Source organism: Panthera tigris, chromosome B4 (genome assembly GCF_018350195.1).
Source record: "Panthera tigris isolate Pti1 chromosome B4, P.tigris_Pti1_mat1.1, whole genome shotgun sequence".
In the NCBI taxonomy this organism is placed as follows: Eukaryota; Metazoa; Chordata; class Mammalia; order Carnivora; family Felidae; genus Panthera; species Panthera tigris.
In genome coordinates this window covers 29784377-29803116 of record NC_056666.1, presented here as the reverse complement: position 1 = coordinate 29803116, position 18740 = coordinate 29784377, and the positions used below count along the sequence as shown (strand labels likewise).

Sequence of the window (18740 nt, the reverse complement as noted above, 5' to 3'; positions counted from 1 at the left end):
GCTATATATCATATAATAGGATGTTAATTATAACAAAATGGAGTAAGCCTACTGGGCAAATTTAAGACAAAGGGGGCCTGTTGGCTGTAATGGGTTTTTGGTCATTTCAGCAATTTACAAAGCTTTTAATATACAATATATTGAATATATGTAATCCTAAAGTGGCAATAATTTGATATGGTCAATTAAAGAAATTAGGGGAAAAAGAGCAGTGAATAAAGATCTGCTTCTTCGTACTATGTAAGGAAATCTATTTAATGCCACAATACTTAGCAGGTCTTCACAAGAAATGATAAGACTTAATATTTCAGTTGCAATTACTCTACAGATTGGCCACATCCAAGTCTACACTGTTGTTAAAATATGTATTTCAGGGGTGCCTGGGTGGCTCAGTCGGTTAAGCATCTAGCTTCAGCTCAGGTCGTGATCTCAGGGTTTGTGAGTTCAAGCCCTGCGTTGAGCTCTGTGCTGCCAGCTCAGAGCCTGGAGCCTGGTTCCGATTATTTGTCTCCCTCTCTCTCTCAAAAATAAACATTTAAAAAAATACGCATTTCATGCAGTTACACAGGCTTTCCTATTCCAAGATGAGAATTATATTTTTAGAACGTAAGAGTAAACTCCCTAAACTAAGGAAAAGAAATCAAATTTAATTCCATTCATCAAGTTTTAATGGACTGCATATTGTATGCAAAGCAGCATCCAAGTGCTCCGGTGAATATATAGAGGGATTGAGACAATTCTGTGAGCATTTTTCTTTTCATGTGACTGGTCCACATGGCTATAGCTGTTATGAAGCAATGTACTCAGAAAGTCACAACTAATACATTGTCAAAATACTCTATGTTGCTGTCACAATAAAAAGATGTCTAAGATAACTGTATAATTATTCATCAAATATATATCCTTGAATATTTAGCTATGGATGCTATGAGACTATCAACTATTTATTACTTATCCACACATTTATGCAACAAATATTTATTGAGGCACCTTTTATGTTCTAGACACTGTTGTAAATGTTGGGAATATAGCAGTGAATAAAGTACTCAAACTCCCCACCTCCTACTCAAAACCACATGAGCTACTGGGACTCTTTTCCAGAGGGTTTTTTTTGTTTGTTTGTTTGTTTGTTTGTTTTTTTGTTAAGACACAGGACACAGTCTCTTGCCTCAAAGAGCTAGGAAGCAGTTATCTACAAAAGCACAGGATGGTAGCCATATGCACAACCCCACTACTGTTTCCTGTTTTCATCAGACTTCTCCCCACACTCCAGATGCCAAAACCATCACCCTCCACTCTTCTCTTCAAAACATGGATAGCTGTGCTACCTGGATTTTGATGTGACACAGATATCCTAGTCATCTGACATTGCCCCTCTATTGATCTATAGTTATGTGGTAGGGTGGGATTAGACTAAAAACTCTCAAGGAGATCTAGCAGAACCATTAGTGTGAAGAAGGGGTGTGTGTGTGTGTGTGTGTGTGTGAAGGTTTATGTGGTTGTGTGTATTGAATTTTGTTGGCAGTTCAAATATCTCTTTCAATTTTGTTTAACTTGTCAGAACCGGCAGACCTGGATAAAAGGAACCCAGAAAATAAAATTGATGAAACAGGTAAATTTTTCTTGCTGACCAATTTTTTTTTTTAATTTACTATGGCTTTCATGGTAAATTTTATGAAGCAACTTTCTGGAACGTTAGTGACCTGGTATATCAAAGCAGTTCAAATAAAATAAACGTCTCTGCCCATGGAGCTGCGAATTGTCACAGAGTGAGTGCTCTCTTCTAAGCTGTCTGGAGGTGTAGGGAAGCCACTGAGGCAAGTCCAGCTTGGGGGAGTGGCTGAGCCCTGGGGGAGCGTGCTCGCCCTGCCGTCCCCTGTCTGAGCTGGAGGAGCCCCTAGAGCATAACTGTGTGAAACACTCTCACTTTACAACTGTAGAAGTAGGAAACCAGTAAAGACCATGACTTACCCAGAGACCAGTGCTAATTTTCATACAGTAATTTGAAGCCAACCTAAATTCTTGTCTGGTTGATATCCAGACATGATCTTTGAGGACTGGAACCCAATTTTTGTGATAAGCTGTTGTGTTCAATCTGTTTCCCTCCTCCTCTTCATGGGACCCCTAACTTTGTGTTAATGAAGACAGTGATGAGGATGAGGATGATGATGATGATGATGGCAAGGATTTATTGAGGACCTAGTATGTTCCACACACTTTACATATGTATCTTCTATGCTCTCTAAAGCTCATTTATCCCCATTTTGTACACGAGGAGGCTGAAAAACTCAGATCAGTGACTTGCCTTTAAGTAGCACGGTTAATTGGGTGGTAGCCTCGGATCTTACACGGATTAATCTGAAAATGTATGTTTTTCTTGACTACTTTGTGATCAAATACAAGACATTTGATCAGAGTTGGGCCTTGCCTACTGCTATTTTATTTCTAGAAGCTTCTGTACCTCCCAGCCAGCAGTTGTGGATTGATGGACACTTGCCCCGGAATCACTCACAGCTGCTGCCAACATTTCTGTATCCTACACATTAGCATAGGCACCTGTTGCCCGTAGAAATGTGGACTGGCTATAGTCAGACTTGGACTTGATAGACACAGATAAATATGGCACTATACTATGACATTAGTAACATTAACACCCAGCTCATTCAGCTTAGTTACACAGCCCACCACGCTGAGATGTAAACTTTATTAGAGGTTGTTTCAAAACAATGTTTCAAGGGAGAGAATATTAATATGCCCCAAGGCTTGTTTTCCCCTGTTTAGGGACTTGCATCTCATATTTTTAGTTTTCTTTGATTGGAATCTTTGTTGATCAGAACACCATTAAGTAAACACTGAATGTTGTGCATTAACATTTTAGTCTCATTTCTAGTACCACATAATTAGGCTCAGAGCTCCCATGTTAATAATTTTTCATGTTCCACTCTAAAGAAAACATTTCCCCAGTGACTGAACTGCAGAGCAGTGTGACTGTCTCCAGTGAAACCACCAAGGCTGCAAAGATGCTGATTATTAACTGTGTTCTATTCAGCACAACACAGACACGGTCTCTAGCTCTGAGCCATAACCCATTTGAAATGTCAGCAGCAAGCATCCCCTTTGTCCTGAAAGCTCTCTCCTTCTTGAGTGAACCCACAGTGGATTTGGGGGAATCTGTTTGACTTGAGGATTTTACATGTGGAGGAACAAACACGTGTGTAAACTGTGCCCAGACTCGCTGGAAATGGTGCCACGTGAAAGGGCAGCTTGGAAGATTTCCTTGTGCCTGGTTTGGGGATCAGGCAAACACACAGGTCATGGTCAAATCCCCTTACTAGCCAAATGTGTGACTAAGCATTTTGCAGAGCTTGATGACCACATGTTTGGCCAGGGACTGTAAACACAGATTGTGATCTAGCACAGATGGTAGGCTGTGCAAAATCTGAATTCGATTAGAACATAACCCTCCCTGTATGTCCAGAATCAGTTGTTTCCATGTACTGAGCTATCTATCAGAGTCACAGCACCGACTCCCCAGAACTCTCCCCTCCCATACCTCAGTTCTAAATCTTGGTGTTTCCCGCACATGGGGGAGCCAAACCCCACTTCAGAGATTGCCCGCGGGTCCTTGAGAGAGGACAGACGAAACTGGAGTGTGGGATTTGCTTTTTTCTCTCCTTTTTGTCTCTTCTGTCCACTTTCATCTGGTATGTTGGCATTGCTCATGGGGCCAATTGTTCTTTTCCCCTAGGGAGCACCCCAGGCTATGAAGGCACAGGAGAAAGCAATGAGAACATCTCCAGGAAGCCGGGCAACGTATTGAAGACCTTGGATCCCATCCTCATCACCATCATAGCCATGAGTGCCCTGGGCGTCCTCCTGGGTGCCGTGTGTGGGGTCGTGCTGTACTGTGCCTGTTGGCACAATGGGATGTCCGAAAGAAACTTATCTGCCCTGGAGAACTATAACTTTGAACTCGTGGATGGCGTGAAGTTGAAAAAGGACAAACTGAATACACAGAGTACTTATTCGGAGGCATGAAGGCAGACAGATGAAAAGACGAGTCAGAGAATTGAAGGGGAAGGACGTAACTTGAACGTGCTGGGGAACTGTTTGTTGATCTCTCTCACTGTACAGGCTGGGAAGTGCGTTGATGACGCTGAGCCAGGCTTTTCTCAGGAGCATCCATGAGTACGGCCGACAGACATGAACAAGTTAGCTGTGTTCGCAATCGGAATCATGTACAGTCAGCTTTTTTCTGTTGGTTTCATTTGAATAATCCAATGCTGGTGTTGAGACCAAGTATGAATGACTTAATGATTCATTTCGACTCTCCCTCCTCATTCTCTCTCCTCTTCCTTTTATGGATTCTTTTCAGAAACTGTGCAAAATCCAAGATGCTGGCACCAAGTGTATTCAGCGGGGCCCTTTTGATGGACATGCTACCTGTAGCCCAGTGCCCAGAATCTATTAGAATAACTGCACTTCAGTGGACTCCTGAAGCTGTACTTGTGTATAATTGCCCGCGTCGTGCATAGGCAAAGAAGGGTTAGGATGTTTTATGTTAAAGTGCTGTAGCCTCAGTACCAGTATAGTGTGTCAGCTCTGTTTACAAAGCAATACCGTCAAATTTTCTTGATGTTTTCCAGTGTTGTACTAAACCTCGTGCTTGTGAACTCCATACAGGAAACCGTGCCATCACCAAACACTGCTGGCAACTGGGTGTGCTGCCGACAACCGCAATGAAAAATCCTTGGCACTGGCTAGTCTATGTCCTCTCAAGTGCCTTTTTGTTTGTACTGGTTCTCATTGTGTTACATTAACAACCTGCTCTGTTTCTCGCTGGTGAAAGCCCTACTCTTTAATCAAACCCTGGTGGCCCACTGACTAAGAAGAAAGTATATTTTAGTGTGAGATGTCAGCCCCTGGGAAGGCAAGGGCTCCGAAGATTTGGCAATGTGGCTTAATTGTTCTGCTTTTTCCGTAGTTCAATTTCATGTCTCTTGACCCTTTTGTATAAAGCTGCAATATTCTCTCTTATTGGTCTTTCATATGGAATGTATTTTCAAATGTAAACTCTTTCTCTCCTCTCTCTTTCTCTCTCTTTGTCTCTCTGTCTCTCTCTCTCTCTCTCTCTCTCTCTTTTTTCTTTCTTAGAATTTAAGCATTTGCCATTGTCCAGAAAAGAAACTTGCAGCTTTAACCTGCTGGTAATGGCAAGCAATTTTGCTAGACTTTATGTTTAAAAATAAATAAATAAGGGAAATTCCTAACTTTGCCCTCCAAAGTCTAACTTTGGTTTTCTTGTTAACTGGTTAAAGTGACAGTATCTTTTTTCCTTAAGCCATTTGTCTGTCTGCTCCAATCAAAATGATCTGAGATAGAAATGTTTGCATTTAATAGAGTGAGAAGCTGAGGGAGAAGGAATACTAATTGGCTTTTAAGTGAGACCCAAAGGAAGGATTGAATACAATTCTCCAAGTATCCAAAAATATGAGATTTTTACATCCAAATATGCAAAATGACCCTTGAGAACCCTCTTCTTTTGCTATTGAATCAGACAAGGGAAATGGAAGAAAGAACAGTTAATTTAAGAAAGTGACTATAAATCCTGGTGCCTGGGGGGAAGTATTTTAAGATAATACGGGGAAAGAAAACAAGTAAAGTCAAAACAAATCTTTAAAAACATCCATTCAGCAGCAACGCTGAAAAAACAGACTTGAATGAATGCACCTAGAAACTTCCAATGGCTCACAAAGAAAAAGCCTGCCTTGGGACTGGTAAGAAGGAAGCCTAGAACCAACAGCACAGAGCCGTAAATATCTTATCAGGCAGCATGCAAATTAATCCAAAGAAGCTGTGGTTGTTTCCCGTGTATTTGTATCAGGCCATGGTGTATAGAATTTTAGATTGTCCTTCCTACATTGCCCTGGGTCCCTTTCAGACGCATTTGTGGGAGTCACATTTGCATCATGAATGGGTCAGTCCATTCATCTTGGTTTAATTGGATTATGAATGCCTTTTGTTTCCAGGAAAGTATTGATCACTAGGAAAAAAGAATAGATTTTTATCCCCAGAGGCATTCATTCAGTTGTTACAATCATACCAGGATGAAAGCACCAAGATGTGTTTTTGTTTTTTTGCTTTTTTTTTTTTTTTTAAGGCAACAGACTTAGAGTTGTCCTTAGTCAAGGAAAAATGATACTGCAACTTTAAATTTTAAAGTATCTTGCACTGATAAATATATTTAAAAATTATATGTTTATAAAGTTATTAATTTGTAAAGGCAGTGTTACAAAATGTTCAGTTTATATTGTTTTAGATTGTTTCGTAATTTTTAAAGGTGTAAAATAACCTATTTTTTCTTTATTGAAATCTATAAGACTTTCTGTAGTAAAATGTTTTCATTTTACTGGTATATGATTGCTTCATGTTTTGTACCATCATAAAATTTTGTGCAAATTTTTTTTACAGAAATTTTTATTTTCTATGACAATATGACGCTTGTAAATTGTTGTTTCAAAATGAACAGCGAAGCCTTAACTTTCAATGACATTTGTATTCTCAGACACTGAGTAGCATAAAAACCACATAGAACTGAACTGTAACTTAGATTCCAAACTATGACTACTACATTCCAAAGAAACAGTTGAATTAAACATTTTCATAAAACACCCACACCTGATGGCTTTTATTATATTAGCTTTGTTCTTGTTAAAGAAATTGGTATTGTGCCAACATTGAATCACTTCCAAGATTTTTTAAAGTTCTTTTTCTTTTCAAAATTTTCTTTTTCAAAATTTATTTTACAAAGAGAGAGAGTGAGCTGGGAAGAGGGGCAGAGGGAGAGAGAGAAAGAATTCCAAGCAGGCTTCACGCTCAGTGCAGAGCCTGGCATGGGGCTCCATCCCACGACCTGAGCTGAAATCAACAGTCACTCAACTGACTGAGCCACCTAGGTGCCCCTAAAGTTCTTTTTTTAATTTTTAAAGTATATCCTAATTAGGAGAGAAAGTTAAGAAGACATATCCCAAAGTAGAATACTGACCCAAATTAAACACTGTCAGGATATAGGAATATAGAATTTAGCCTTATACACAGAAATTTTTCAACCCCAAATCTTATGTCAAATGCTCTTTATTCCATTTGGTAAATCTTTTTTTTTTTTTTTAATGAAATTCACAAACATCTGTTGGTAAGTTTTGTTTTTATAGAAAGTAGGTATTAAACTGACAGGGTTTATGCATGTGCCTATGTAGGTGTAAGGCAGTGTTAAGCATGGCGTTACAACTGGCCATTTGCTAATTCTTAGGAAAGTTTCTATTCCATCTGGGACTAAAATAATAGTAATAGTAATAATGATAATGACAGCAACACGAAAGCAAGAGAAATGTTAAGCCAAAGCATGCTGAGTATGACTCTTTACAAAACTTCTTCCAGCAACCTTACTGTCCACAGACCAACAATTCTTTGTTTATCTATAATCCTTTGATTGTAGGGAAATTTGAAAGCATAGGAACTTCTTGAGAAGTGGGCTGTTCTGTATAGCTCTTTGCAGGGAACCAATATTCCTGCTTCTCTGGACATTTTTGCCTTTTGCATCTTCCAAGATTTATCTAAGAATAAGACATTTTCCCTATTGAGGGAATTTTCAAGTCTCTCTGCTTAGAAGAGAGAGACAGAGCTGGGTAATCACTTCACCGAAGTTAAATTCTACCTACTTTCAGGGATGTTTCCAGAAAACATGATGACTGGCAAGTGTCTATCAGAATTCATCTAGAGATGCTTTCTGAAAAATGCTAAGGGCCCTCAATTAATATTGTCTCTGTCTCATGTTTGAGAAGGCCTTAAACATAGATGTTTTCACCCTGTGTCACCCCTGGTTAGCTGCTAGGCTATGTCCTTCTTACTGGGTGTAATGAGCTACATCACTCTATAATACTTCCCAAAGTCAGGAATTAAATGTATCATAAGGGTTGAAACACTTAAAAGCATGAAAATTATTTATTGTTTCATCTCCTGTCTTCCCTAATTACTTATTAATTGCCACTCGGGCTGAATTACACTAGTTCTTTTTGCAAATCAAATGGATTTTGTAACATTCCATAATATTTCTGCTTCCCAATGGTAATTATAGCTGTTGTGTTGCATTAAAAAGCAGTTCTGTTAAGCATTAGTTCTATTTCCCTAACCTATATCCACTAAGGGATCTTTACCAGCTTTTCAACTTGGAGGTTGAGAAAGGGAGTAAAGGGAGCCCCAAAGTAAGTAGAACTGAGCACCAAAAGTAGGTAAGACTAGATTAATAACCTTTTTAAAAACCTGTCCAATGAAACATTGCAAGATGATTCAAATGAGAGCATCACATTATCACATTGCATGCAATGTGTTAGCAATAAATGTCCTTTGAACCAATCGTATCATTTTAGGAGGAAAAGAGTAAACTCCACTGCACCAGAATTTTCTATGGTGATGTCATTGTACTGCTTTTTATTGAAAGCATTACCTATTTTCACAGCAGCTCTTTGAGGTAAGGTTTGCAATATTATTCCACCTTATAAATGAGGAATCCAAAGTTTAGGGAGGTTGAATGATGAGTTCAGTGTATCTCTAATCTCATCTCCTCTTCCATTGCTCCTACCATCTCACAGCCCTGCATTTTCTTGCAAGGTGCTTGCATAGGGCCTTGCTACTCAAAGTGTGGCCCAAGAATCAGCATCAATAGTGGCATCACCTGGACACCTATTAGAGCTACAGAATCTTAGGCCATACCCCAGACACACAGAGTCATTTTAATAATATCCCCAGATAACCTGTATTCCCATCCATTTAGGTTTGAGAAGTGCCAAAATAGTCTTCAGTTAATGCTGAGCCAGGTGTGTGAAAGTTTGCCTCACTTCCAATAGTGATTTTGAGACACTCAGAGATGGGGAAAATACACATGCCTGCAGGTTTCACAAAGCACTTTCCAGATGAGTCGGAAAACAGACTGGATGCAACCTGGAAAACAGAAAGTAAAATTAGCAAATGGGCAATCCCACTCAGAAGCACGATTGCTCTGGAGGGACCTACACATACCCGGGCTTTTCTGAGACTGCAGAAATAGTGCTGATGAAGTATTTTGCTGGGCAAAAACTTTAAAGTGCTACAGAGCATAGCAAATACTCTACTCATCAGAGTATAATCGGGGGTGGGGTGGGGAAAGGAGGACCCATTTGTAAAGAGCCAAATCCTCCTACCCAAAAGAAGTTGCCTTATTTATTCAACACACACAGTTTACTACTTTACAAAGATGTTAAAATCCTGAATGGTAAAACTAGACTGAATCCTACTTGATCTTCCTTTGATGATTTCTAATCTTATTCCTTAGGGTCATCTGTAGAGCTGAATGGAATGGTACCTATTATGATATAAGAGCTTAAGAAATGCGTAACACTTATAGCCAGTACCTACTGGTATCATTGCCCTGTTCGTGGTGTTAGGAAGCTGCTTGCTCTGGTAGAGTGTGATGCTGGGATTGGACATGCTGTCCTGTGAGGAGCTGTTGAGTCTCACCCTTGTGCTACTCAAATGAAATGTCTTGCCCAGATGGAAAGCAGGTCCTGGTCCATCATGATGCTCCTTTCAGGGATTCAGACATCCCCCCTACTCCATCATTTCTGACATGCGCTAATGCCACACCCTTCTTCAAGGCCTGATCATCACCCTAACAGGATACAGTGCTGGCAATGCTAACAGTGCTAACAATCTTGATGTAATCCAGTCGGGAAACTGTACCATTGTTAACTTGAGCTATCCTTTCTCTAATTTTGTCCAATTTCTGAAAATCATTGATGTTGATTAAATTGCTTCTTGACTTTGAATATGTGATATCTTTAAAGCAGATTCAAATCCTCAGGTTTTTGTTTTGTTTTGGTTTTGGTTTTGGGGGGTTTTTTTGTTTGTTTTTTGGGTTTTTTTTTTTTTTTTTTTTGTAATTCTTCTGCTGTGATTCAAGCCCTCCATCTAAAAGGATCTTCTTTTTGGAGTCAAACATAGTTTTTGTTACATCAGCTTCTAATTCTCTATGTATTTAAGTTGCTGTTAGTTATAAGGAGAAATACTCTTTCTGGCATCCAGATAACAAATCATCCCTTTGATTTAATTTCATCTATTGATTAGGAGGTTTGGGTGGGTGGAGAGGCCCAAGAAGTGGCACCCATTCCATATTTTCCCTGTTCCTTAAGCACACGGAACTAGGACATCAGCTATGTGTACTTCAGCTAATGAATGAGCATATGGTGGCATCTACTTCGCATAAATTTCTTAACTCCTTATCATCATAACCACTACAATTTCCTGAATGTTTACTGTGTACCAAACTTCACTATATGCTTCAGTTAATCCTTAAAACAACCTTATTATGTTTTAAAGTTACAAAACAGGTCCAGCAAGGCTGAGAAATATAATTGATATCAAACAATTAGTTAGTAAGTAGCATTTCCAAGATTCAAACCCAGATCTGTCTATATTCCAAATGCTACTCTAAGCTACCTCCACAGGTGAAGGAAAGGTCTTCTTGTTACCAATGTCATTTGTTACAGGAATGTTCTAGAATGAATGGAACTGTGATCTCACTTTACTGTTGGTCCAGGTGTTAGCTTAGGCTAACTATGGCTTGGCTATGCAGTAGTAAGAAATAAACTTCCAAGTATTACTGAGTCAACACATAAAAGGATATATTTCACTCATATAAGGCTATGGTGAATCAGGTAGCTCTGCAGGACACTTCTGTTCCAAGCAGTGACTCAAGGATCTGGGCTGTTTGCCTCTGGCTGCAATACCAACCAGAACACGGAGCTTCTAGTCTCCGTATAAAAAAAGACTAGCACTGTCTCTTAAGTGCTGCAGCCTGGGATTGGCCCATGGCCCTAATTTTAAGGGTTTTGAGAAAAGCGGGGGAATACATGTATACTAAAGAAGTAGGAGGTGTCTCTACCACAACTTGCAAAGGCAAAGCCAAACTCTTACTGTACAAGGTAACTGAGATTATTCACTATGCCTGCCTCATAGGGAAGTGAGGTCTTTCAGACTGGAAACCAATCATAACCTAGGGAGAGAAATAACCAAGGATGAGCAGTAACATGAGATGAGATGGCTTATGTCAAAGATGAGACTCCTGGGGCACCTGATTGGCTCAGTTGGATGAGAATCCAACTCTGGATTTTGGCTCAGGTCATGGTCCCAGGGTTGTGGGACTAAGTCCTGCATTAGGCTCTGAGTTGAGCATGGGGCCTGCTTAAGATTTTCTCTCTCTCTCCCTCTCTCTCTCTCTCTCTCTCTCTCTCTCATTCTCTCCCTCTGTGCCTACCCCCTGCTTTCATGCTCAGGCACTCTCTCTCTAAAATATACAAAATAAAATAGGAGGGGACAAGATGGTGGAACAGCATGGAAGCTTTTTTTGCATCTCTCACCCCTGAAATACAGCCAGATCAACACTAAACCATCCTGCACACCTACAAAACTGATTTGAGGATTAACACAACAATCTGCACAACCTGAACCAGAGAACTCAGCAGGTACACAGCACGGAGAGGTGAACTGAGGGAGAGAGAAGCTGTGGAGGTCAGGGAGCTGTTTTGCTTGCAGAGAGAGGACGGACACAGGGGGAGAGTAAGAAAGAAGCTGGAGAGAAAAGAAAGAGTATGCAAGGGACGGAACAAAAAAGGGAGAAAGGAGAAAGAAGAGGATTTAAATTTCATTAAGACTCTATAAACAAGGGGAGTGCAGAGTCTGAAACTCCACAGCTCACTAGCTGGTGGAACTCTGGTGCGAAGAACGAATCCCCAGGAGCAGACAGTGAGGTCCTCAGGGTCCTTGGGCTGCATGGGGCGAGGCAGTTCCCCTGCTGGGAGGACATTTGGTAGAGGCTGTGAGGCCACCCCACAACCAAAGATCCCAGCGGACCCTGGAGAACAACCACATTCACAGGTGTTGGAACAAGGACGTTAAGGGGGAAGCCTGGTGTCAGATGTGTGTTGTGATTTTTCATATTCCCTGAAACTCTGCTGCTACATGATTGTGTGAACTTTTTCTGGGGTGGGCTGGCACCCAGCTGTAGTCTCTGGGCATCAGCAGCAGCACGGTCCTGCAAACATTCTTGGTTGAGGACCATTGCTCAGTGAGACCATCGCTTGGAAGGTCTGAGTGGGTCAAAGCCGCAGTCTCTCAGAAGTATGGGATTGGGAAACACAGCTGCATCTGAGAAAAACTCAGGAGGGAGGTGCCTGATGGCTTGGTCCTGGACAGTGTAAAAGCAGGGTGTGGACAGAGGGAAGTGTGATTGCTGGTTGGGGAGAGCACAGAGTTCTGATACTAGAAACTGGGTAGCTGGGTAGTACCATTTTCACCCCTCCTGTGCATGCACATACATACCTACATGCGCCACTACAATCCAGCCCATTAAGCTAAGCAGCACCATCTAGTGGATAACAGAGCCATTACACTAAGCCCCACCCACTGGGCCAACCTCGTTCTTCAGGACACCACAAGTCTCTCTGCCTGCTTAGTTTACGGACTGTAAAGTGCTTCATAGTTTGACTTCTAGGGGAAACCAATGTAATTTCAATCATATTTCAGTCTGTTTGCTGGTCCATCTATTCAATTTTTTTTATTTTCTTATTCTTGAACACAGAAAGAGAAATTTCTTTTTATTTTCCATTTTTATTAAAATATTTTCTTTCATTTTTTCTATTATATATTTTTTACTTTTTTGTAAATTTTTTAAATTCTATTTTACTTCCATCATTTCATTTTATTCTATTTAATTGTACTTATTTTTTCAAATTTTCAAACTGTTTTTTCTTTTCTTATCTTTCCCTTTTTTCTCTCTCAAGCTCCTTTCAACAACCAGACCAAAACACACTTAGGATTTAGCATCCTTTATTTGATTTTTTTGTGTTGTTTTTAATTTTTTAATTTTAATTTTTTTTTACCTTATTAATTCCTTTTCTTCCTTCAAAGTGATGAAATGGAGAAATTCACCCTAAAAGAAAGAACAGGAAGAAATGACAGCCAGGGACTTAATCAACACAGATACAAGCAAGATGTCTGGACCAAAATTTAGAATCACAATAATAAGAATAGTACCTAGGGTTGAGAACAGATTAGAATCCCTTTCTGCAGAGATAAAAGTTAGTCAGGATGAAATAAAAAATGCTATAACTGAGCTGTAATCTCGAAAGGATGCCACAGTGGCAAGGATGCATGAAGCAGAGCAGCAAATCAGTGATATAGAGGACAACCTTCTGGAGAATAATGAAGCAGAAAAAAAGAGGGAGACTAAGGCAAAAGAACACAATTTAAGAATTAGAGACATCAGTGACTCATTGAAAAGGAACAACATCAGAATCATAGGGGTCCCAGAAGATAAGAGAGAGAAAAAGTGGTAGAAGGGTTATGTGAGCAAATCATAGCAGAAAACTTTCCTAACCTGGGGAAGGACACAGACATCAAAATCCAGGAACCACAGAGGACTCCCATCAGATTCAACAAAAACCGACCATCAATAAGGCAGATCATAGCCAAACTCACACAGTACTCAGGCAAGAAAAGAATCATGAAAGCAGCAAGGGAAAAAATGTCCTTAACCTACAAGGGAAGACAGATCAGGTTTGCAGCAGACCTATCCACAGAGACGTGGCAGGCCAGGAAGGAGTGGCAGGATATATTCAATGTGCTGAATCAGAAAAATATGCAGCCAAAATTCTTTATCCAGCAAGGCTGTCATTCAAAATAGAAGGAGGGATAAAAACTTTTTCAGACAAACAATAATTAAAAGAGCTTATGACCACTAAACTAGCCCTGCAAGAAATTTTAAGGGGGACTTTCTGAGGGGAGAAAAGATGAAAAACAAAACAAAACAAAAACAAAAGCAAAAACACTAGAAAGGACCAGAAAACACCACTAGCAACTGCAAATCTACAGGCAACATAATGGCAATAAATTCATCTTTCAGTACTCACTTTGAATGTCAATGGACTAAATGCTCCAATCAAAAGACATAGGGTAACAGAATTGATAGAAAACAAGATCCATCTATATGCTGTTTACAAGAGACCCACTTTAGACCTAAAGACACCTTCAGGTGGAAAGTAAGGGGATGGAGAACCATCTATCATGCTAATGGTCACTAAAAGAAAGCCAGAGTAGCCATACTTATATCAGGCAATCTAGACTTTGAAATAAAGACTCACAAGAGATGAAGAAGGGTATTATGTCATAATTAAGGGGTCTATCCACAAAGAAGACCTAACAATTGTAAGCATTTATGCTTCAAATGTGAAACAACCCAAATATATAAATCAATTAATCGCAAACATAAAGAAACTCATTGATAATAATACTGTAATAGTTGGGGACTTCAACACCACACTTACAACAATGGACAGATTATCTAAACAGAAAATCAACAAGGAAACAATGGCTTTAAATGACACACTGGACCAGATAGACTTAACAGATATATTCAGAACATTTCATCCTACACACATTCTTGTCCAGTGCACATGGAACGTTCTCCAGAATAGCTCACCTACTGGGACATAAATCAGCCCTCAACAAATACAAAAAGATTGAGGTCATACTGTGCATATTTTCAGACCACAATGCTATGAAACTCAAAATCAGCCACAAGAAAAAATATGGAAATATAACAAATACTTGGAAACTAAAGACCATTCTACTAAAGAATGAATGTGATAACCAAGAAGTTAAAGAGGAAATTAAAAAGTACATAGAAGCCAATGAAAATGATAACACCATAGCCCAAAACCTCTGGGACACAGAAAAAACAGTCATAAGAGAGAAGTAAATAGTAATCCAGGACTTCCTAAAGAAACAAGAAAGGTCTCAGATATACAACTTAACCTTACAACTTAAAGAGCTGGAAAAATAACAGCAAATAAAGCCCCAAACCAGTAGAAAATAGGAAATAATAAAGATTAGGGCAGAAACTAATGCTATCGAAACCAAAAATAACAAACAAACAAAAAAAACAGTAGAACAGATCAATGAAACCAGAAGCTGGTTCTTTGAAAGAATTAACAAAATTGATAAACCACTAGCCAGTTTTATCAAAAAGAAACAGGAAAGGACCCAAATAAATAAAATGAAAGAGGAGAAATCACAACCAACATAGCAGAAATATAAACAATAATAAGAGAATATTACGAGCAATTATACGCCAATAAAATGGGCAATCTGGAAGAAATGGTCAAATTCCCAGAAACATATACACTACCAAAACTGAAACAGGAAGAAAAAGAAAATTTGAAAAGACCCATAACCAGTAAAGAAATCAAATTAGAAATCAAAAACAAGAATCCAGAGCCAGATGGCTTTCCAAGGGAATTCTACCAAATATTTAAAGAAGAGTTAACACCTATTCTCTTGAAGGTGTTCCAAAAAATAGAAATGAAAGGAAAACTTCCAAACTTCTTTCTATGAAGCCAGCATTAACTTGATTCCAAAACCAGACAAAGACCCCACTAAAAAGGAAAATTATAGACCAATTTCCCTGATGAACATGGATGCAAAAATCCTCAACAAGATACTAGCCAACGGGATCCAACAATACATTTAAAAAATTATTCACCACGATCAAGTGGGATTTATACCTGGGATGCAGGGCTAGTTCAATATCCAAAAAACAGTCTATGTGATACATCACATCAATAAAATAAAGGATAAGAACCACATGATCCTCTCAATAGATGCAGAGAAAGCATTTGACAAAATACAGCATCCTTTCTTGATAAAAACCCTTAAGAAAGTAGGGATAGAAGGATCATACCTCAAGATCATAAAAGCCACATATGAAAGATACACCACTAATATCATCCTCAATGGAGAAAAACTTAGAACTTTCCTGCTAAGGTCAGGAACAAGACAGGGATATCCACTCTTGCCAGTGTTATTCAACATAGCATTGGCAACCTTAGCCTCAGCAATCAGACAATGCAAAGAAATAAAAGGCATCCAAATTGGCCAGGAGGAGGTCAAACTTTCTCTCTTTGCAGATGACATGATACTATATATGGAAAACCCAAAAGATTCCACAAAAAAACTGCTAGAACTGATCCATGAATTCAGCAAATTCACAGGATATAAAATCAGTGCACAGAAGTCAGTTGCATTCCTATACACCAATAATGAAGCAACAGAAAGAGAAATCAAGGAATAAATCCTGTTTATAATTGCACTAAAAACCATAAAATACCTAGGAGTAAATCTAAGCAAAGAGGTGAAAAATCTATACACTGAAAAGTATAGAAAGCTTATGAAAGAAATTGAAGAAGACACAAAAAATGGAAAAAGATTTCATGCTCCTGGATAGGAAGAACAAATGTTGTTAAAATGTCGATACTACCCAAAACAATCTACATATACAATGCAATCCCTATCAAAACAACACCAGCATTCTTCACAGAGCTAGAATAAACAATCCTCAATTGTACTACTAGGTATTTATCCAAGGGATACAGGTATGCTGTTTCAAAGGGATGCATGCACCCCTATGATTATAGCAGCACTATCAACAATAGCCAAAGTATGGAAAAAGCTCAAATGTCCATCGACACATGAACGGATGAAGAAGATGTGGTATATATATACAATGGAGTATTACTCAGCAATCAAAAAGAATGAAATCTTGTCATCTGCAACTACATGGATGGAACTAGAGGGTATTTTGCTAAGTGAAATCAGTCAGTCAGAGAAAGACAATTATTGCATGAGTTCACTCATATGAGGACTTTAAGGTACAAAATAGATGAACATAAGAGAAGGGAAGCAAAAATCATATAAAAACAGGGAGGAGGATAAAACATAAGAGACTCTTAAATACAGAGAGCAAACAGAGGGTTGCTGGAGAGATTGTGGGAGGGGGGATGGGTTAAATGGGTAAGAGGCATTAAGGAATCTACTCCTGAAATCATTGTTGCACCATATGCTAACTTGGATGTAAATTTAAAAAATAAATAAATTATTAAAAAATAAAATAAGATAAGATAAGATAAAATAAAATAAAATAAAATAAAATAAAATAAAATAAAATAAATGAGACTCCTGAATATTGGATTAGGAGGGGGCATCTGCCACGTGGAGGCAGGTCAAGAGACAGGAAGTGAGGAAACTGAGCTAAGGGCCTCTGAAATTATTTCAAACCATCGGGTCCAGAGAATAAGGACCTTAGGGGGCAGTATGTGGGAGTTCTCTGTGAGTTTGGGGAAAAACTTTTGTATTTCTCATACATTTTGTGTATTTCTATTTGATTTTCCTGTTATATTTAGTCATTTAGTTTTTAGTCATTTGGTACTAGTTAGTAATTTTTAAGTCCCTATGGATCTCAACTGTCCAAATAGGAGACAGGGAAAGGTTTTTGTTCATATGTGGCCAAAACATAAGCAAGGAAGGCAAACAATACCCAGAGCTCCTCCTTTCCTTCTCTACTGCAGTTCCTATCTCCACTCCCTATTATAGTTCTTTCCATAGAATTTATCACCTTTCATTCATGCTATTATTCATCCACACTAAACATGCAAATTTCATGAGGGCAGTGGTAAATATTTGTTGAATAAAGGAAGCATGGTGAGCAGCTGGGAGAAGATAATTTTGAAGGAAATGGGAAAAGAAGACACAAAGTTAGGGTCAGGCTTAACCTCCCAGGATGTTCTTCTAGAGCAAGAACTTGGAGGGTTGGCACACTACAATTTTTTCTTAAAAGAGATTTCTTTCACACCCTGCTTGTTATGGAATTTCTCAATAACAGAATGGCATCTCCTCTAATATTTATGTCTTGCATAGAGACAGGCAATCCCCCTACCTAAGTTTCTCTTTTTCTTATTCCTACCCAAAGGCAACATCATTATCATATAAGATTTATAAAGTGAGAAATCACCCACAGTGTCTCATAGCAGCCCAACTAACAACACTGAGAGGATGAACTTTCTAGAAACACTGTTGAAGATGCCATGCCATGTTTAGCTCTGTGGGATGCCAACTTTAGAGATGAATTTGGGGAACACAACTGGGCCACCCACAGGATCAGTTAGGAAAGCAGACATCTTCCTTGAGTGATATTGCTTGAGGATTATTGAAAGATTTCCAAAAACCTAGCTTTGACCCTGCTTCTCATACCAAAATATAGATGAAACAAAGCTACTATTTTCTCTTCTCCCAAGATTTCATTTTCCATGTAAAAATGATACTTTTAAAATAATAAGACTATGGTAGAGCTAGAAAAACAAGCACACTCACAGAATGGAAAAGTTGAAGAAATTTAGGAAGATGGAAAACAAGCAAGACAGACCCTGGACTTTCTGAGTGAAAATAGTGAATAATTTTAACTGCCTCACATAAGTGAAGGGGAGAAAATTAAGCAAAGAGGGAGACAGAGAATGCTGGGAGGGGGGTTATAAATAGTCAAAGAGAAAAGAGAGAGGAATTGTAATTAAAAAACCCTGTATCACGAACTTTCCCTCTCCTGATAACTATGAAAATGAGATTAAAGTTAGCAAAAATCAGCAAATATAATCATTAAAAGCAACTAAAAATGGTAATAAAACCTATTTAAGGAACTTCAAAACCTGAAACCAAACAATTAGAAAACTCTAGAGCATCCAGGAGCAGCAGGGGGTGTAGCATAGCCTAGCTTATCACCTGATTCGACCCCCAGAGGGACATATCCAGGTAAGTCGAAGACA

General features: G+C 38.9%; 1 protein-coding gene across 4 annotated transcripts in view; it reads left to right on the top strand.

The window, feature by feature from the left end:
* Positions 1-6398, top strand: part of NRP1 (neuropilin 1) — a 138398-nt gene extending 132000 nt beyond the window's left edge. For all 4 annotated transcript variants that reach the window (XM_042991401.1, XM_042991400.1, XM_042991399.1 and 1 more), the window contains exons 16-17: positions 1562-1612; positions 3749-6398. In XM_042991401.1, coding sequence (XP_042847335.1) covers positions 1562-1612; positions 3749-4038 — 341 coding nt within the window. In that variant the 3' untranslated portion in view covers positions 4039-6398. The remainder of the gene's footprint in view (positions 1-1561; positions 1613-3748) is intronic.
* Positions 6399-18740: the final 12342 nt, after the last annotated feature.